Source organism: Dermochelys coriacea, chromosome 3 (genome assembly GCF_009764565.3).
Source record: "Dermochelys coriacea isolate rDerCor1 chromosome 3, rDerCor1.pri.v4, whole genome shotgun sequence".
Lineage (NCBI taxonomy): Eukaryota > Metazoa > Chordata > Testudines > Dermochelyidae > Dermochelys > Dermochelys coriacea.
Genome location: NC_050070.1, coordinates 62,675,129 through 62,696,768, shown reverse-complemented (window position 1 = coordinate 62,696,768; position 21,640 = coordinate 62,675,129). Strand labels below are relative to the sequence as shown.

Genomic DNA, 21,640 nt, shown 5'->3' with positions numbered 1-21,640 from the left:
AGGGCTGGATTCTGCATGTTGCTGAGCACTTTAGCCCAATCTATCAAGGCACGAAAACTCATGTTTAAATTTAATAGGACTACTCACATGCTTAATTTCTATGGGACTAACATGCTTTAAATTAAGCACATGCTTAAGAGCTTTACTGGATTGGGGCTAAAGTGCTCAACATCTTGTAGAATCAAGCATGAGATCAGAATTGGATCTAAAGAATAAGAAACCGGAGGATCAGTGGTCTAACTAGAAATAAATCTGCAATATTTTAAAATGTGTAATCAAAAAATTCTTTGAAAGGAAGAAGGAAAAAAAAGCTATCCATGTTTAAAGAAGGATGTAGGTGACTTCATCCTAGATTAACTACATTTGAAATACTCCTCCTGTTCTAAAAGCACAACTGCTATTTCTTGTACTGCTCTCCTAGCTCTCTGCTGATGGAAGTGCTTTGTGAAGTTTGCTTTGCTGATATGCCACTGCTTTTAGAAATTTCCACCTCAAGACTATCAGTGTCCTTGCAAAGAACAGTTTGAGTTCTGGGATATGGGGGAGTCCAGATTCCAGGACCTCTAAGGCCCTGACCCCATGATGAGTTCTTCACAGACAGACTTTTGCATCTATGAGGAAGCCACCTGAAGTTAGGAAGACACTACACAGGCACAGGGGCCTGTACGCATGGAGCTCAGGGCAAGATCAGGGTTTAAATGAGAATCAAAGAGGAGGACCTCACAGAAGCAGACAATTGCAAACTCAAAAGCCTTTGAAGCAAAGGGCTGTGAATGATAGATTATATAATGTTAGACAACGAAAGGCCTGTCATCGGAACAGCTACTAAGTAAACAATACTCCTCAGACATGGCTATATTTACTTTGCAAAGCAACTTTGACATAAGAGCTGGATACTAAAATTACTTCTGAAGATCACTTCATCTGTAAAAACTCATTTTAAATTGCTTTGTGAAAACTGTTAGTCAGTTTCTGCCAATTTATTTTTAATGTTAGGTGAAGGGGTTGTGGTTTTTTGTTTTTTTTTTTTTTTTTTTTTTTTTTTAAAAACTTGTCAGTTCAAAAACATCTACCTTGCAGAAGATTATATATAAATAGCAGCAGCAGAACTGAAAACAAACACATTTGCAAGCCATTTTCAGATGACCTGAGATGACAGATGAGAGTTAGTGTCAGCACAATAAATAGAGAGACTTACTCCAGTAGAATTCTTTGCAAAGTTGCATTTAGCAGAGATTGTCATGTGTCAACAGCAATAAGAGAAGAGTAAGCATAAGCTGGCAAAGGACTTTGACACAAACAAGAGAACTGCAGACATAGCTTTTAATTAGACAATTTAAATTATAAAACATACTTGAACACATCAACACTCTTGGTATCACATTTAAGTGTAATCATCAGTTGCATATATATCTGTGTTTCAGACAAGAGTACTATGTATGGAAAGTTTTATGGTAAACAATCCACCATCCCTTTACACAGAAGGAATACTGGCTATTTTAAAAAGAAAAAGAATACAACTGTAAAGCTAACACTAGCCACAAACATAGTTACTGGAAAGGATTACATTTCTGGGATTCTTGCAACTTCACGAATTTTGTGACAGCGCCAACTGTCCTCACTAGAAAAGGACCTGGCTGCCCTTGCCATTTTCTGGGGAGTGTTCACTGTGGTCATCAAACCTGCTAACTAATCACTTCCTACAAGACAGGTGTGATCTCAATATTCCACTAACTAAGAAGGTGGCTAACATTCGATGCATTAACAACTGAAAAGAAATATCTGTCTGGCAATAGAGTAAACTTATCTTCAGCAAATGTCAGGAAAAAGCAGATTCACTTATCCATTGTGACCAGATGGATACAGACAATGCAACAGTTCTTTATATTTCTAATATTACTTATTGTGTTTCTTAATCCTTCAACAATTGCTTGCCAGGGAAATGACTCACTTGCCCATGGATCCAGTTGGAAGCAGCTCATTGTCCTGGTTAGGCAGTGAGCATGAAGTGCTCATTGCTATTTATTGGGCAGTTGTACACATGACTGGAATTGGCTGCCCTAGTAATCCATAACACTGGCATTTTATAGTATAGAAATGAGTTTGAAAAACTTAGCTGTGAATGAAAGACTACTAGATTCTGGGTTGGTATAAACTGATGTAAATTCACATCAGAAAAGCTATACAGCCTTAAACCATCAGAGGATCTGATCCAGAAAGTGTGCCCCTATAATGTTTGCAGAGTTGCTCTAGCTGTGTCATTTCTGTATGTAGAAGGATATGCCAAGGAAATACAGGGTAGGACTAGTAGTGTGTGAATTAACTGTGTTATTTCACTGATTTCTTTGGCATAATTTTACTGCAGGGTCCTGATGATTTTCTTGAATTTAGCCATTATTTATGAGATGGTGTAGTATATAATTTAATTAAGATAATTAAAAAAATTTTAGGTTTCAGAGTAGCAGCCGTGTTAGTCTGTATTTGCAAAAAGAAAAGGAGTACTTGTGGCACCTTAGAGACTAATAAATTTGTTAGTCTCTAAGGTGCCACAAGTACTCCTTTTCTTTTTTAAAAAAATTTTAGACTGTCTAGAATGTGCTCAAATTGTACTTCCCCTCACTCCCCAAACCCATGTAGAACATTTATGCTATCAAAGGGAGCATCAGTTCTGCATTTGTGATGTCAAGGAATGTTACAGGAACAGTTTGAACTACAAACTTTATGCAGTGGTAGAATCCCCAAGGCCAAGGAATGCTTTAGCTAGTCTATTAGGCTTCTTCTCTCTTTCCAATTTCTACTATTTTTATTCTAGACACGAGAAAATAATCACAGGCCAAATCCTCCTTGCATTGCTCATGCAAATAGTTCTAATGAAATCCGTGGGACTAGTCAAGCAAGAAAGACTAGCAGGATTTGGCACTTCCTGGCTAAGTAAGTCAAGGATAAAAAGAAAAACCAGCACCCCAGAAATGTAGCCTCTAACAACAATCTTTAAGAGTCTTTATTGTTAACTCAAACCATCTCTGTCACTACCAGCTGAAAACAATAGTTAAAGCAGTTCTGTTGCCACTAACAAATCTCAGGGCCCTATTTTTTAAAATCACGTAAAAAAATTAGACTCCCCCAAACAAAATGATCTGATTCTATGAACTGCTAAATGCTTAGCCGCTCCCAGTGACTCTAATGTGAGCAGGTAATTTATTTTACATTAAAAGCAGATTCAGGAGCTTAACTTAGGCTCCTATTTTTCAAAGGCTTGGACTTCGACGTGAATCATCAAAAGCAAGGTTATTTTTAAATGTTTTATTCTTTAAATTAAAAGAAAGTACAAGATGTTTAAAAGTTTCAGTCTGATTCAACCCTATTGAAATTGTGTGTATGTTCTTATTCTTGGAACCAAAACTCAAGATATATATAATAAGCCTCTGTAGTAACAGTCCTACTTCAGCCAAGGCACTCTCCAGTGCTTTGTGGCACCTCATTTGTTACAATACAACATACCTATTAAAACCACTGGTACAGTGGTTGTGTGCACACCCTCCCAGTTCAAACATTTTCTCTTGATTACAGTTTGGTAGTAAAGTGATAGCTAGTGAAGTGGATGGCACGGAGCTTTTACAAGGTAGCCAAAGCAAAAGGGCCAGATTCTTGCCTTGGTGCATACACAAGATCTCTCACTGAAGTGCACAGGAATCATTCACACACATCAGAGGATAAAATTTGACTTTCAAGCCTGATCTTACATTCCTTGCACAACCAAATTCCCATTTCCTTAATGGCAGCTTTAGCTTGAAGTTTAATTCACATTAGACCTGATTTTAATTTTATGCCTGTGTTTAAACTGGGGTAACTACTGGTATCGGATCAGATTTTAGCCCATTGTTTCTTTGATGTAACTTTTTATGCTATTTTAAAAAATTAATAACTTGGGCATTTGTTTCAGCTACTGCATCTGCCTTCAACAAAGTGTTCTACTTTTTAATACATTTCATAACTATAAAGCTGGTTAAAAAGAAATCCAGGTCAAATTTTTGTAACAAACTAAAAGGCTACATAATAATTAAAAAATAAGACTGTAACCCAATGAAAAAAACTCAAATTCAAGAAACTTGTAGTTTAAAAAAAAAAATCTAAAGAAAATTACTTCTCTAACTGGGTTTATAATGCCAATCTGTGCAAGCAAAATGGACATCTTTGGAGCTATTCTTGATTTCCAAACAAATAGTGTCCACAATAATCTTTTTAAAGAAGCCCTTTTACCTTACAGTGATGGTACTGGTTTTCTGTTCAGTTATAATTTTAGACCTAAAACCTGTGGACATTTAAACACAGGAGGAGTTCTGTTAAACTCAATGAGTGAAATTCTGGCCTCAGTGAAATCAGTAGAAGTTTTGCCATTGACTTTAATGGGGCTGGGATTTCACCCAGTGATGTTAAAACATATGCATAAACTTCCTCAGAATTGGGACCTTAGGTAATTCTCTAAATGTACAACATATCAAGTATATGCTAAATCCAGGATGGCTTCTCTCTAGTTTACTGTGTAACTATGTAAATTACGTTTACTTAACATTGCAAGGGGATGAAACTTTCTTGCACTCAGATTAAGAACAGTTGTCCAGAACTTGTTAACTTTAACAGAATGGATCTCTGGCTCAGATCAGATTTGTCAAATCCATTTGTACAGTGAAGTTAAGACCCCATAAAATATGTGATTATAAAACTACAAACAACTTTTATCATAGGCAACATATTAACATTTTAAAAAATATATTTCTATTTGAAAATCTTGGCTACAGCACCCCCAGGAGAGGAATCCAGAGCAGGGGCTGATGAAAATATAACACCAGAACCAAATTCTGCTCAGCGTACGTGTGTGGCTCCTTTTACTTGAATAGGAGCAGCATGAGAAGATCAAAAGCAGAATTTGGTTCACAAAATTCCTCTCATGTACTTTTTAGCATTTTCTTTTTAATACAAATACAGCCAACAGAGTTCTGAGTGGAGTATGTGTAAATTGAGACAATGCTAATTAAGTGAAGGGAAATCACCTCTCTTCACAAAGCAAAAAGAAAAGGAGTACTTGTGGCACCTTAGAGACTAACAAATTTATTTGAGCATAAGCTTTCGTAATCTACAGCTCAGTTCATCGGATGCATTCAGGGGAAAATACAGTGGGGAGATATATATACATAGAGAACATGAAACAAACAAGAAAATGGGTGTTCCCATACACACTGTAAGGAGAAAGAAAAGGAGTACTTGTAGCTTTCGTGAGCTTATGCTCTAATAAATTTGTTAGTCTCTAAGGTGCCACAAGTACTCCTTTTCTTTTTGCGAATACAGACTAACACAGCTGCTACTCTGAAACTGTAAAGAGAGTGATCACGTAAGATGAGCTATTACCAGCCGGGGGGCAGGCGGGTGGGGGGAGAAAACCTTTTGTAGTGATAATCAAGGTGGGCCATTTCCAGCAGTTGACAAGAACATCTGAGGAACAGTGGGGATGGGGAGGGGGAAATAAACATGGGGAAATAGTTTTACTTTGTGCAATGACCCATCCACTCCCAGTCTCTATTCAAGCCTAAGTTAATTGTATCCAGTTTGCAAATTAATTCCAATTCAGCAGTCTCTTGCTGGAGTCTGTTTTTGAAGTTTTTTGCTGAAGAATATCCACTCTCAGGTCTGTAATCATGTGACCGGAGAGACTGAAGTGTTCTCCGACTGGTTTTTGAATGTTATAATTCTTGACGTCTGATCTGTGTCCATTTATTCTTTTATGTAGAGGCTGTCCAGTTTGACCAATGTACATGGCAGAGGGCATTGCTGGCACATGATGGCATATATTACATTGGTAGATGTGCAGGTGAGCTAGCCTCTGATAGTGTGGCTGATGTGATTAGGTTCTATGATGGTGTCCCCTGAATAGATATGTGGACACAGTTGGCAACGGGCTTTCTTGCAAGGATAGTAAAGCAGTAACAGTTGACAGAGCTATGGATGTCTGTCCTGCAGAATTATCCCTGTGCCTCTTTATTCACACCTGACCATATGCCATTTGCCCAGCGATGCCAGAATACTTACTGGAATAGCACAGTCAAATGACCATTAAACTGTTTTGGAAGAAAGCTCCCATGGTTGAGCAGAAGCAACATTATGAAGTTCAATAGCTGTTATTTTAACAGGGTAAAGGGATTCCCATTGCTAAATGCAATTAGACTAGATTACAGACAATCCATTTGCTAAGCTGTCTACTCTCAATTTCAATTTTTTAAAAAATGGTTAAAGTCATACAGGAACAAACTGAGTTCTGCTACATCAGGGTAATCCCCAGGGGCAGTTTCTGCTTCCCTTATTCACATTGAATAGTAACCGAGGCTTCGATCCTGCAAGGGTTCAAACACTGTGGCCTTATCCAGTAAAGCATGTATACACCAGCTTACCTTTAAGCATGTGAGCAATCCCATTGTCTTTAGCAGATTTCACCTTCAAGCCATGAGGACTACTGCTGTGTATAAGTTATTTGCAAGATCGAGCCCTACCCCTAGGAGTAGTTCCACCAACATCAATGGGGCTAACGGTGGAGTTTAATTCTATTCAAAGTGATTAAGGGAAGCAGAATTAGATCCATATCTTTAGAAATCTTTTAAAACAGCCAAATGATGAGCTCTAAAATTTGAGGTGGAAAGTCATACCCAAACAAGAGATATTATGTAATGGCTTCATATGAGGTCTCTTCAACTGCTATACGCACAAGTTTGACACATACCTCTCACATTAGAGTGTCCTTGAAAACAATTATTTTGTTGGCAAACACAGCAACAGAATAATTTTATTGCAGTGGGGGGAGAGAGGGGGAACCCATGGGTGTCAAGACAGCATCAGTTTGAGTTCTCTCCCCTCCCCATTAATCACTGTTTTTATAACAGCCAATCATCATGTGAATTTTTGATATGAATCATTTAGGGTGGTGGGTTTTGTTTTTTGTTTTTTTAAATGAAAGAGCTTAGTAGCCCACACATATTGCAATACACATGTTCTAGCATAGACGGCACAGTAAATATACTGAGCAGAAATCTGAAGTTTTTGGCATAGACCAAGTTCTTCATGCTGTTTTTCATCTTCTGTATCGTAACTAGCATCACGTTCTATTAACCGTCAAAATTATAACTGTCATGATAAACTAATTTTATCCAGCCTGCAGTAACTGAAGTTTTATAAAGGATTCACATTCTTGCCAGATCACCTTCAATGCTAATACAGATTTTACACTTCCATTCCTCAACATCCACCCATCTTCAGAGTTAAATAGATTATTTGCTAGAATACCAAAGCCAGTGAAAATGTTATCCATAGACAGATGTGAAACATCAAGAGTGGGCATTTTTTTTAAAAAAAGGAGTATCATCTCACCCTTTATCCCATTTTATGTACACATTAATTTCACACCTTTGGAAAGCACCTCTTCCATGGCAAGCAAAATATTGATTATTCGCATTGGCTTTTTATCACAGTGATCCATTAGGGAAGCAGTCTTGTGCTGAACAACAAGGCTTTTCATCCAGGAGATGTGCTTGTTTAATCTTCAAAGAATTTTTCTAGGGTTCTGACTCCTGTTTAAAAGAGAGGGGGACAAAATCAACTAACTGTGCAGTTCTTCATTCTTCTTTAGGTTTGGGGATACTTATTACAGCTTGAACTCATATTTATTCCTACAAGTATAACTGGATGAACAAATATACCTTCCAAATATGGAGTTAGAGGACTGTGCATTTGCAATTACAACTGAAATTTTCCACACCAAATACAGTACCTGAACATTCCCATGCAATATCTAAGGGACCATCATCAACTGGAAGATCACACTTCTGTCTGAAATGGTTACCCACCTTCATTACAAGCAACACCCAGATCACTGTATAAACTGCAAGAACCTAGCAACACAATAACATTAATGTTCGGTTACTTTGTATGCTTGCAAGCCTGTCTGGTCAGTTTCAAAGTTTAGTTGACGGCCAGCTGCACGTCTTGCCTCATGTTTTAAAACTAGATCATTCACATACTGTTCTGGGGGAATTCACTCTTCTCCAGGCCTGCAACAGGATGCTTTCCAGTAACAGAGCAACGAGCAGCTGCTGTTTCTGATTTGGGGGTCAGAAGGGAAGCTTTTTCCTGGGACTCTGGCTTGAAGGTAGGGAGCAAGGAAAACCAAAGAGGTGGCTGCCAGAGGAATCTCCTTCTGCACTTCCTCACCCCCTGCACAGTGCACAGACTTCAGTAAATAACAAGTCTCTAGAAGAAGGGAATCCTTCTTTATGGATATTTATTTTTTCATAGATAGCACTGGGCCAGGATTTGGCCCGATATAGCACTTGTGGCAAAAGGAGAATAAATTCAAAGGATCCAAGGGCGAAAATAAAACTTGCCCAGCTGTTTGGCCCATTGCACAAAGGATCCTCATACAGTGAGACAATGAAATAGTCCAGGATCACAACAGGTAAAGCTGTACTATATCAGGAATTATATTGTCTACTCAACAGGAGAAGCTAACTGCATCAGACGGTTGCCGTGCATCCTATGCGCTTCCTGATACATACATACTTCCTCCAAGTTTTAATTGTCCCACAAGGAATTGCTACAATCAAGTAGCTTCACCAACACCCTGAATCAGTTAAGTGATTTTTTTAAACATCTACTGCCAAACGTTGATCATTAGCTGTTTTTCCAGACTATTTTCAAAGCAAGACAAAGATGTTTTTGCATCCTTAGTTGCACTTATATCAATGATTAAGGGCCAAGTTCTGCTGATACACCAGTGTAAATCCTGAACAGCCCCTCTGAAATCAATGGAATCACTTTGGATTTACACTGGTGTAACACAGCAGAATTTTGCCCTTAATGTGTAATTGACAGAAGATAATTACAGCTTCTATTATATATCAGAAATTAAAACAGGTAAGATTTTGTTTGGTCTAAAATGCTTTTCTGTTTATTATTCCAATTTCACACAGCTCACTAGTATAATATTGGCAAGGAAAGAGAGAGAGAGGAGCATCAGCATGAACATGCTGACCTCTCAACTTCTCTCAAAGCAAATTCAAGCTGACGATCACAAGAGGAGTCAAAGGTCTGTAAATGCAATATTCACCTTTGATGCCAACCTAGGTTTCAGCCCTAGAAAGGAGAAGACAGTGTTGCTTTCCTTTGCTTCAAAAAAGCAATCATAATCCTAGAGAAAAGAGATGAGAAAAGATTAACTAACATTTCAAAAGTTGTTTTTCCACATGATATTTTTATATTTATGCTATCAAAACTCTGGTTGATGTGTAACTATGCTGGGGAAAACAGTCAAACGCTTGTGTTCTGCTGTATAAACCTGACAATTATTCTAAATTTAATGAGAATTCCAGACCCAGTGGAAGAGTTCAATTTCTCATTTAGGTTCTCTTTAGTTTTCCATTTTATTCAGATATCAAGTACAGCCTCCAGCATCTGACTGGCCAAATGAATGATTCATCTAGTGCAGTATCCTGCCTCTGACAGTGAACAGTACCAGATGTTTCAGAGGGAATGAACAGAAACAGGCAATTTCAAGTGGTCCATTCCTGTAGTCCAGTCCCAGTTTCTGGCATTTGGAGATTTAGGGACACCTGAAGCATGGGGTTGTGTCCCCGACCATCTTGGCTAATAGCCATTGATGGACCTATCCTCCATGAACTGATCTAATTCTTTTTTGAAGCCATTTATGCTTTTGGACTTCAAACATCCCCTGGCAACAAGGTCTACAGGCTGACTCTGTGTTGTGTGAAGAAGTACTTCCTTATAATTTGTTTGTTTTTTAAAATCAATATTAATTTGCATATACAAAAAATGTCTGAAAGGTTCTTGGGGCCAGATTTTTAAAGATATATAAGCACCTAAAGATGCAGATAGGTTCCTAGTGGGATTTTCAATCTGCATCTTTATGCACCTAAATACCTTTTAAAAATGGGCACTTGCTGAGTTTATCAGCTCAACTCCTTTAACAATCCTTTTCTCATGGAACAGATACCTAAACACTCTGCCCTTTGAAACCAAAAATCATTAGCCAGTAATTTAGACAGTATAAAGTACTGTATCCTTTTAGAAAAATAAATGAGAACATGTTTTCAGACTTGGCCAGTGAACAAGTTTCTACTATAGCACAGATCTATTCCTTGGGTCATTATGGTTTTCCCTGACTATGTATAAGTTAGATACTACAGGGGAACCATTCATGAGCTGTCTTGTGGTGCCATTGATATTGTTTAGATTAAATATCTAAAGAGGCAATAGAACAAAGACAGATCTGAAGAACAATGAGTAGGGTTGTCCCACAGTCCCTTATTACAAAGGATGTCCTTGTACAGAAATGAAAAAATAAAGATCTGGAGTTGCTGAGTGCTGCAAAAAGCAGCAAGAAATACCCCTGGCAAATGTGGGTGAGTACTACTTATTAATTATATTATTATTATTATTATGATAATTATAATATCAGGAGTAGGAGTGGAACGGAGGTGCTAAGGAAACAGTCCCTTATTTTTCAAATACAACATTGGCAACCCTAGCAATAAGTAAAGAGCCAGGGGATTTAAAGCAGACTTACAAAGAAAACTGCGCTGATCTAAAATGGTTCTGCCGATTTAGAAAATTGAAGCTATGGGTGCGTGAGAAATCAGCATGTAGTGTATAACTATCTCTTTAACCTATTAAGTTAAATTAATTTTTTAGTAGGTCAAAGGCCTAGCACTTCTTGAGCTCCTGATGAATGTACAGCTCGCCACTCTTGTCTATCCACCACAAAGCTCTTGCCCTCACCTTAAAATCTGAGGGTGGTTTAGCTAACCAACTGGTACAAGACTGGGAGTCAGGAAGTTCTGTGGCTCTGTTATGGAGTTGCAGTGTGACCAAGGGCAATCAACTTAATATCTTGTACAGCTTCCTTCCCTCCCACCTAAATCTAGAAAATGGGAATACCAATATTTATCTAACTACTTATGTGTTGGACACAAGGCTGGTAGAATACCTAATGTCTATACATCATATTTCAAAAATAAAAGCACAATGCATGTGCTAAGTAGAATTTACTATTAATTCTCATATTTCTTAGCTACTAGTTACTCCAAAAAATCAAAAGTATAAACACAGTAAGATTTGGGATAAATCTCTTTATGATACTGAATGATCACAAATACACACTGCATTGTTTACTTAGCTCAGCTTCGAAGGATTCTCCAAAAACTTCTCAGCCCAGGTTAAAAAAAAAAAATTACTAGCTCACCTTTAACTCTTAATGCTAACATGCACAGCTTCCGTGTCTCCATACACCCACACACACATCTCAGCCTCTCAACACACTCATCCTCAGTTCTCTTACTTGAGCACCATATTTATCACTTCTCTTCCTCCTACCCTTCCCAGACTCATTATTTCTCTTTGCTGACCCATAAAGTATCACTTCTCAGCATCACAACTTCATTACTACAGCTGTTGCTTCAGACCCTCCCCCAGTCAGGCCTCAGCACTCTTCCCTGCAGTTGGGCCTCAAGTTTTCCCCTGATGGCAGGTGACATCTCTCTCCGTCTAGATATGTTTAAGCTTTGATTTCCCAATTCCTCCATGCTCCCAGACTTGACATGGAGAATCTGGGTAACCACTACTTCTTCCATTTGGGCCCTCCATTTGTTTTCAGAGATACAGAGCCTTCTTGAACTCGCAGCATATGTCGATCTTAAGGCTGCATTTGATTCGGCTAAGGGTATGTCTTCACTACCCACCGGATCGGTGGGCAGCGATCGATCCAGCGGGGATCGATTTATCGCATCTAGTCTAGATGTGATAAATTGATCCCTGAGTGCTCTCCCATCAACTCCTGTACTCCAGCGCTGCAAGAGGTGCAGGCAGAGTTGACGGGGGAGTGGCAGCAGCTGACTCACCGCAGTGGAGACATCACGATAAGTTGAGCTAAGTACATCAACTTCAGCTACATTATTCACATAGCTGAAGTTGCGTAACTTAGATCGATCCCTGCCCCCCAGCGTAGACCAGGGCTTAGGCACTCTGTGCAAGGACTTAAAGGACGTAAGCATCCCAACCACTCTGCTGGACTTGATCAGCAAGCTGCATAATGGAACCACTACCCATATATGTCTTGGGAATCAGACGTCGGCACCTTTTAGAGCAGTATCTGGTGTCAGGCAGCACTGTGTCTTGGCCGCTGCACTCTTTAGTCGTGCAATGGATTTCATAACCTGACAGAATGCTGCATTAAGATCGTGGTATTATGCTCTCAGACCTTGACTATGCTGATGATGCTGTTCTTTTAGTACAGAGCCCCAACAGGTTTCATGAGTCAGTCAAGGTTAGCCTCCCTGTTTCATGGAAAATGACAAAGCTGCAAAGCCTACAATTAGGTCCACCCACAACTTTAATCTCTTTGAATAATGAAACTGTTGAAGCAATTTCCAGCTTTTACTATTTAGGTTCTATACTCACCAGTTCCTCCAACTCTCACATGGAGGTTCTTCACTGGATTAGCATTGCAGTACCTGCTATGGGTCATTTACAATGAATATGGAATCATCATCATCTCCTCAGCAGGACAACCAAATTCAGGATCTATTCAAGCTGTAGCCTCTCCGTACTGCTGTACAGTTGTGAAATATAGACACAATGCCGCTCAGATTGGGCAAAGCTAGAGGCTTTCCACACAGAATGCCATCATCATATACTGGGCACAAAGTGGAATGACTTCATTCATAATGCAGTTTTATTCTCAATATAAAAGAATGAAAACCGCTCTGAGGCTGCAGTAACTTGAACCCCGGCTTGCCTCAGAAGAGAAGTACAGAGGCCTCATAAAGCCGTATTTCCCTTACTGTCTACTCCCGTAGAGTGACGGTGAGCCAGAATGGAAAATCAGGCCCTATCCAAAAAGGTTTCTTCAAATACACCTGCATGACTGTAATTAAATAGTTGGTTTGCAAGATGCACTGCAATGTGTTCTAACAGCTAAGTATCAATAATGTTAAAACCTGTTAGCCTGATTTTCACAGATCTGGGCACTTGCACATTGAAGCCAATGGCTGCTGTGCAGAGCATACAAATAAAAATCATGCAACAAAGACATGATAATTATATTAACGTTTACATTAGCCAGAAACTGCCAGAGTGTTATAATGAGAGGAAGCATGTTCTACTGGTTATGGTACCAGAGTGGGACTTGAGAAACATGGGTTCAGTTCTTGGCTACACCATAGACTTCCTATGCCAGTTTCAGTACACGAGTTTACATCCTACCCCTACCCACTTCAACATGAGAACTGCTGGCAAGTGGGAGGTTGAAGGGGGACTTTGCCTCCTTTGTAAAATCCCAATTTCATGGCCCCTCCCTCAGTATCAACTACTAAGTTAGTTGTCTTTTTCTGCCACATACACCCCCACAGCTGGTATATATGCATGCGTGCTCTGAACTCTGATCCTAGCACCAAGAGATGGGATCACAAGTGATGTGATAATGAATACAGGCCATAATTAATTTGCCTAGGCATTGTGTTAAGTCTTTGAAAGTGGGTATACTGAAGTGCATTTAAATAGATACTATATCTGTTGAGAGAACTGATTTTTCTCTGCACAAAAAGCTAAGCAGTACTGCAGTTCAGTGTTGTTAAAAATAGATGCTATGCAGCAAAAGACAGGTTACACAAGACCATTCACACATTTTATGGGTACCAGATCAAAGCAAACATTTTCAGTAGGTTCCTCTTATGAATACCAACTAAATATATGTCTGCTTATTAAACAATAAGTGTGTTATAAGGCACTCTAAAGGCTGTAAATTGTAGTTGTAAATAATTTCTCCCAATATATTTATTTTAAAATAAAAAGGATTTGGGGTTTTTTCATTGTAGTAAACAAAAAAAGCTCACTTACCATTTGATGAATAAATCTGCAGCAATCAGGTGTTTAGCTTTACATACCAGGATACTAGAAAAGTTAAAAAAAAAATCTAGCTTCCCCATGTAGAATACAGACTTAAAAAAACCCAGCATAAATATAATTATAAGAGCACTTAAAAGGGAAAGCTATTCCAATGCCTTATTCTGTAAACAGTCTCACTTTGGCAACCATTTATTTGCATTAAATATGATTGTCATATCAAGACTCTAGCAAAAGGGACAAGACAACTGATCTTACACAAATAGTAAAAGACAGTGTGTGTGTGGGGGGGGGACGGACTCTTATTTGAAATAAACCAAATCAGCAGTCTGCTTCTCACTGAGAATGAGACATCAGCATCCTGACTGAAAGAGCAATTCAGTTCTGTGGGACAGATGACACACACATTGATCTGATTAGGGTTACAATGGAAAGCTCTTATTCAACACAGCTCTCTCAGGAGACTGAGTTAATATAAAAAAAAAAGTTCTCTCTACAACACAGAGCAGTAGAAAAACAAATCTCCAATTAGCCAACCTTCTGATAAGACCTCTAGGCTAGGATTCTTAAGAGGTAACAGGTTTCAGAGTAGCAGCCGTGTTAGTCTGTATTCGCAAAAAGAAAAGGAGTACTTGTGGCACCTTAGAGACTAACAAATTTATTAGAGCATAAGCTTTCGTGAGCTACAGCTCACTTCATCGGATGCATTTGGTGGAAAAAACAGAGGAGAGATTTATATACACACACACACAGAGAACATGAAACAATGGGTTTATCATACACACTGTAAGGAGATCAGAGTAGCAGCCGTGTTAGTCTGTATTCGCAAAAAGAAAAGGAGTACTTGTGGCACCTTAGAGACTAACAAATTTATTAGAGCATAAGCTTTCGTGAGCTACAGCTCACTTCATCGGATGCATTCGATGAAGTGAGCTGTAGCTCACGAAAGCTTATGCTCTAATAAATTTGTTAGTCTCTAAGGTGCCACAAGTACTCCTTTTCTTTTTACTGTAAGGAGAGTGATCACTTAAGATAAGCCATCACCAACAGCAGGGGGGGGAAGGAGGAAAACCTTTCATGGTGACAAGCAGGTAGGCTAATTCCAGCAGTTAACAAGAATATCAGAGGAACAGTGGGGGGTGGGGTGGGAGGGAGAAATACCATGGGGAAATAGTTTTACTTTGTGTAATGACTCATCCATTCCCAGTCTCTATTCAAGCCTAAGTTAATTGTATCCAGTTTGCAAATTAATTCCAATTCAGCAGTCTCTCCTTGGAGTCTGTTTTTGAAGCTTTTTTGTTGAAGTATAGCCACTCTTAGGTCTGTGATCGAGTGACCAGAGAGATTGAAGTGTTCTCCAACTGGTTTTTGAATGTTATAATTCTTGACGTCTGATTTGTGTCCATTCATTCTTTTACGTAGAGACTGTCCAGTTTGGCCAATGTACATGGCAGAGGGGCATTGCTGGCACATGATGGCATATATCACATTGGTAGATGCGCAGGTGAACGAGCCTCTGATAGTGTGGCTGATGTGATTAGGCCCTATGATGGTATCCCCTGAATAGATATGTGGACAGAGTTGGCAACGGGCTTTGTTGCAAGGATAGGTTCCTGGGTTAGTGGTTCTGTTGTGTGGTGTGTGGTTGCTGGTGAGTATTTGCTTCAGATTGGGGGGCTGTCTGTAAGCAAGGACTGGTCTGTCTCCCAAGATCTGAGAGAGCGATGGCTCGTCCTTCAGGATAGGTTGTAGATCCTTGATGATGCGTCTGATCCCACTGAGAGTTACAAAAGAAACTACAGCATTTGCTCAAGAAACTCCCTGAAAAAGCACAAGAACAAATCCGCACAGACACACCCCTGGAGCCCCGACCTGGGGTATTCTATCTGCTACCCAAGATCCATAAACCTGGAAATCCTGGACGCCCCATCATCTCAGGCATTGGCACCCTGACAGCAGGATTGTCTGGCTATGTAGACTCCCTCCTCAGGCCCTTCGTTACCAGCACTCCCAGCTATCTTCGAGACACCACCGATTTCCTGAGGAAACTACAGTCCATTGGTGATCTTCCTAAAAACACCATCCTAGCCACTATGGATGTAGAAGCCTTCTACACCAACATTCCACACAAAGATGGACTACAAGCCGTCAGGAACAGTATCCCCGATACTGTCACGGCTAACCTGGTGGCAGAACTTTGTGACTTTGTCCTGACCCATAACTATTTCACATTTGGTGACAATGTATACCTTCAAATCAGCGGCACTGCGATGGGTACCCGCATGGCCCCACAGTATGCCAACATTTTTATGGCTGACTTAGAACAACGCTTCCTCAGCTCTCGTCCCCTAATGCCCCTACTCTACTTGTGCTACATTGATGACATCTTCATCATCTGGACCCATGGAAAAGAAGCTCTTGAGGAATTCCACCATGATTTCAACAATTTCCATCCCACCATCAACCTCAGCCTGGACCAGTCCACACAAGAGATCCACTTCCTGGACACTACGGTGCTAATAAGCGATGGTCACATAAACACCACCCTATATCGGAAACCTACTGACCGCTATTCCTACCTACATGCCTCTAGCTTTCATCCAGATCATACCACTCGATCCATTTTCTACAGCCAAGCGCTACGATTTAACCGCATTTGCTCCAACCCCTCAGACAGAGACAAACACCTACAAGATCTCTATCATGCATTCCTACAACTACAATACCCACCTGCTGAAGTGAAGAAACAGATTGACAGAGCCAGAAGAGTACCCAGAAGTCACCTACTACAGGACAGGCCCAACAAAGAAAACAACAGAACGCCACTAGCCATCACCTTCAGCCCCCAACTAAAACCTCTCCAACGCATCATCAAGGATCTACAACCTATCCTGAAGGACGAGCCATCGCTCTCTCAGATCTTGGGAGACAGACCAGTCCTTGCTTACAGACAGCCCCCCAATCTGAAGCAAATACTCACCAGCAACCACACACCACACAACAGAACCACTAACCCAGGAACCTATCCTTGCAACAAAGCCCGTTGCCAACTCTGTCCACATATCTATTCAGGGGATACCATCATAGGGCCTAATCACATCAGCCACACTATCAGAGGCTCCTTCACCTGCGCATCTACCAATGTGATATATGCCATCATGTGCCAGCAATGCCCCTCTGCCATGTACATTGGCCAAACTGGACAGTCTCTACGTAAAAGAATGAATGGACACAAATCAGACGTCAAGAATTATAACATTCAAAAACCAGTTGGAGAACACTTCAATCTCTCTGGTCACTCGATCACAGACCTAAGAGTGGCTATACTTCAACAAAAAAGCTTCAAAAACAGACTCCAAGGAGAGACTGCTGAATTGGAATTAATTTGCAAACTGGATACAATTAACTTAGGCTTGAATAGAGACTGGGAATGGATGAGTCATTACACAAAGTAAAACTATTTCCCCATGGTATTTCTCCCTCCCACCCCACCCCCCACTGTTCCTCTGATATTCTTGTTAACTGCTGGAATTAGCCTACCTGCTTGTCACCATGAAAGGTTTTCCTCCTTCCCCCCCCCCCGCTGTTGGTGATGGCTTATCTTAAGTGATCACTCTCCTTACAGTGTGTATGATAAACCCATTGTTTCATGTTCTCTGTGTGTGTGTATATAAATCTCTCCTCTGTTTTTTCCACCAAATGCATCCGATGAAGTGAGCTGTAGCTCACGAAAGCTTATGCTCTAATAAATTTGTTAGTCTCTAAGGTGCCACAAGTACTCCTTTTCTTTTTAAGAGATAACGTAACATACGCAATCTATCTACTACTCACACAAAGGTTAGATATTTTTCACTAACTTTCTTAGTTGGCAAGCTTCCAAAAACAAAGCCTTTATTAAATGCCTGAGGATACATGATAGAAATAACTCTGCTACATGGACAATAGGTAACACACTCTGACTTAGGGTATGTCTACACTACAGAATTATGTTGACCTAAATTACAGCTATGTACGGCCACCGCAGTAATTAAATGGCTTTTGCATATCCATGCTATACTTGTGCTGGCAGTTGGCATCCTCACCCAGAAGCACTTGCACCAATTTAACTGTCAGTGTGGGGCATTGTGGGATGGCTTCTGAAAGGCAGCAACAGTCCATGTAAGCAACATATCTACACTGACACTGTGTTGACATAACTACATCGACACTGACACTACGCCTCTCGTGGAGGTAGAGTTATTAAAAATTGGTGTAGTGGGTAAGTTCGTTGGCGGGAGTAACATTTTAGGGTAGACACTTACAGAGTTAGGTCAATGTAAGCTGCCTTCCACCGACCTAACTCTGTAGTTTAGACCAGGCCTTACTGATGTCCACCAATAACATATTCAGCAACAAAAAAACATTTATCTAGCAGCCTTCAAATATCACAGTACTTAATGACCAGCGAAGAAGTATCATTATTCCCCATCTGTAATATGGGGATCTGAAGCACAAAGAGGTTGTGCAAGATCAAACAATAAGGTCCCAATCTTGCAATGGATTCAGCACCGTGCCCCCAGTGACTTCAATGTGGGGCTCAGGAGTTTACTGATGCAGAATGTATTGCAGGAGCAGTGCCTGCATCGGGGAAGTGCCAGGAATACCATGGGTCTCTTGACTCCCAGCTCTCTGTGCTCTCCAATGCATCCTGCTGCCAGTTTAGGGAGAATTTGTTTTGATAAGATTATTACTGAATTAAAATTACAAGTATAAAGCCTGTGTCTTTTGGGAAGGTGGGGACTGCCTTGTTTTAAAGATAATGAATGACGAACTATTGTAACCTTCCTCTTACCCAAGACTGCTGTAAAGATATGTAATCCATAGTACTAGCATGTCCGTACACATATGAAATGATGACAACTTCCCTAAAAGTATATAATTTGAATACACTAGCTGTAACTTTAAAAGGGATGAATTTAAAAAAACCCATCACCACCAGCAAAATCCAGACTTTTTACCTAATGTTGGTATAAGTTACTTCAGAGCACTATAAAAGGAAAAGAGAATTTTTTTCCAGTTTGTTTACTTTATGACTAACGGTTCCCCTGGATAATCTCTTTTCCGCGTGGGTCTTTCACAGTCACAGGGAAAGTATTTAAAGAATAGAAAAATGTGATTATAAACCCACAAAAACTGGCTAAGGAAATGAGGGGCAGGAATAGTACCTGAAACTGTATTAACTTCTTCATAAGTTTTAAACAGAGTAGATTTCTTTGGTCTACGATAACCCTTAGAAAATACTTTCCCCCCTTCTTGTCTTTATATTAAAGTAAACAGAAATGGAATTATGATTCTTTTTGTAGCATTTTTCTGTTTAACTGATTTGTTGAAAGATTCTCTCTACTTTAAGACCAGATGTGTCAGTCGTTAAATAGTTCACTAAAGGGCCTGTGCTCCTCTCCAAGAGGCAGAAAGGAATAACATGGGGCTGAAAGTCTCTGAAAGCAACCCATGGGCTGAAGGAGTAGCAGAGAGAAGGAATGTGACAGCTCCATGTAGCCCACAGCTACTCTCTCTGTACTCACCCCCATTTTTGGAGCTCCAGTAGCTTGGGGTGAATGGTATCCTGCCAGCATGGAGAAGAGGCAGAGCTGGGGAGCAGCTGCTTTGTGCAGCATGCATGTAGTCCTTTCAAATGCTAGTGGTATTACTGCTCTGCCATCTTTTCCCTACACTGCCTGATTGGCCAGGGCTAGACTCTAAGATACTATGGTAATAAGGGTCATGTAAGTATCTGAGCACTTCACAATCTTGGATGCATTTATCCTCATATCAGCCCTGTGAGTTAGGGAAGTGCTAATATCCTAATTTTACAGATGGGGAACTGAGGCACAGACACACTATGGGCTAAATTCACAAAAGGATTTAAGCACCTAACTACCAATTTAGGTGCCTAAATCCAGAATCAGCCCCCACTAGGAGTCAGAAAACACCCGCTTCAGTTACTGCTCAATCCTGTAGGCGCCTAAACTTGCTCGGCAGTTTTTGCTATAAAAAGTTCCCTGGGTGCCCATGTCAGATGTCCAGATGCCTAAGCTCCAGAGTGATTCACAAATAGGGAAAAGACAGACATTCCCATGCCTAACTCATCTGCAGGACCCAATCTGGTAGGGTGAGCTCAGAGCTCGCCTACCAGGTCAGGCCCTTCCTTACAGGTGAGCTTACAAAAATACCAGGCAGGAGGAGCAACTGCCTCACAACTTTTAGCCCAGTGATTAGGGTACTCACATGGGATCCGAGACACCCCTGCTCAAATCCTCTCTCCTCCTGAAGGGGGAGAAGGGATTTGAACAGGGAGCAGCCACATCTCAGGTGAGTGCCTTAAACACTGGGCTCTGGGATATTCTGATGGGGGGCTCCCAGTGTAAATTTGAAAGCTTGTCTCTCTCATCAACAGAAATTGGTTCACTAATAGATATTACCTCATTCACCTTGTCTCTCTCATATTCTCAGAGACCATTCAAGGTGAAGTGGCCCTTTATCACCACCCCAGATATAGGACAAATTGTGGGGGGGGTGGTGTTTTCAGAATGTTGTAATAATTTTTCTTTGATTCTTAATTGTTCATTTAGAAAGAAACATTCAATATAGAAGGTAGTAAATGATTTCGAAATCTTAGACTCATGTGTCTGGTGATTTTGTAATTAGATTTGTTTTATGACTACTAAAAGCCTATCTAGAGCATGGGGGATGTCAAGTACATCTCTCAATAGAGTTCGGAGATGCAGGGGTATGGAAGAATAGAAAAGCAACCTTGACAATGAAGCCTTCGACGGCAGTAGTACTGGCTTTGTGTTGTGTCTATACTTTTTGATAGAAGTTGTTCAGCTGTGTGTGTGGTGGCCTAATTCTTTTTGGCTTTACAAGTTAAATTTCTTTGCAAGATAAGGACAGTATCAGTTTGGCCTTTCCTACAAGCAGCATTTAGTCAAATTAAGTTATTCTCTTTGGTCTGAAAGGTGGACGCCATTTATCAATTCTCCATTGAGAGCATGCGAGTCAAAAACCTTGATTTTTTTGATACTGCACTGCATTGTGTTAGCTATTATAAGGGATTTATTCAAGGCCAGATTCTGCTGCTCTTACTTGTGCTGAGTAGTATCTTCTTGCATAAGTAGTTCAACTGATTCCAGTGGAGGTGGATAGAAAGAATCTAGTCCTGAATTAAAAGTAATCAGTAATGCAGAGATATTACTGAGCTTTGCCTTTGAAATATCTTTCCATTTAAATAGTTTTAATCTAATAATGAAGCTGCACTATCCTGATACTGGTTGGGGTAGCGTTAACCCATCTGCTTTTAGATTCAAAATGGGAATTAATAGGTGTGGTGTGGTAATAGAAAAGTTATATTCTTGCCTAGCCATTCCCAGTTATTTTTTTTCCAGGCTTACAGAGAATTATTGTATTAGATTAAATTTATTGTAACCTTGAGGGCTGAGAACAGAGGTGGTTGTGGTGCTTTATGGGTATTTTGAAACCTTAAGAAAGTTATGCTTCCCCACACTAACAACTTCCTCTGGAAGTTATGCTTCCCCACATTAACAGACAAGATGGAGATTTTCTGATTTTTATAATAATGCAAATTTAGATTGCAGTCCAAGGATATTGGGTACTATGTGCCTCCCATACCAGCAAAAACTAGTTA

At 40.1% G+C, this 21,640-nt stretch overlaps 1 protein-coding gene across 1 annotated transcript in view; it reads right to left on the bottom strand.

The window, feature by feature from the left end:
* Window positions 1-6,996: 6,996 nt before the first annotated feature.
* SH3BGRL2 (SH3 domain binding glutamate rich protein like 2) overlaps window positions 6,997-21,640 on the bottom strand; it is a 56,550-nt gene continuing 41,906 nt past the window's right edge. The window contains exons 3-4 of the mRNA XM_038397907.2: window positions 9,149-9,229; window positions 6,997-7,613 (exon numbers count right to left, since the gene is read on the bottom strand). Coding sequence (XP_038253835.1) covers window positions 7,599-7,613; window positions 9,149-9,229 — 96 coding nt within the window. The 3' untranslated portion in view covers window positions 6,997-7,598. The remainder of the gene's footprint in view (window positions 7,614-9,148; window positions 9,230-21,640) is intronic.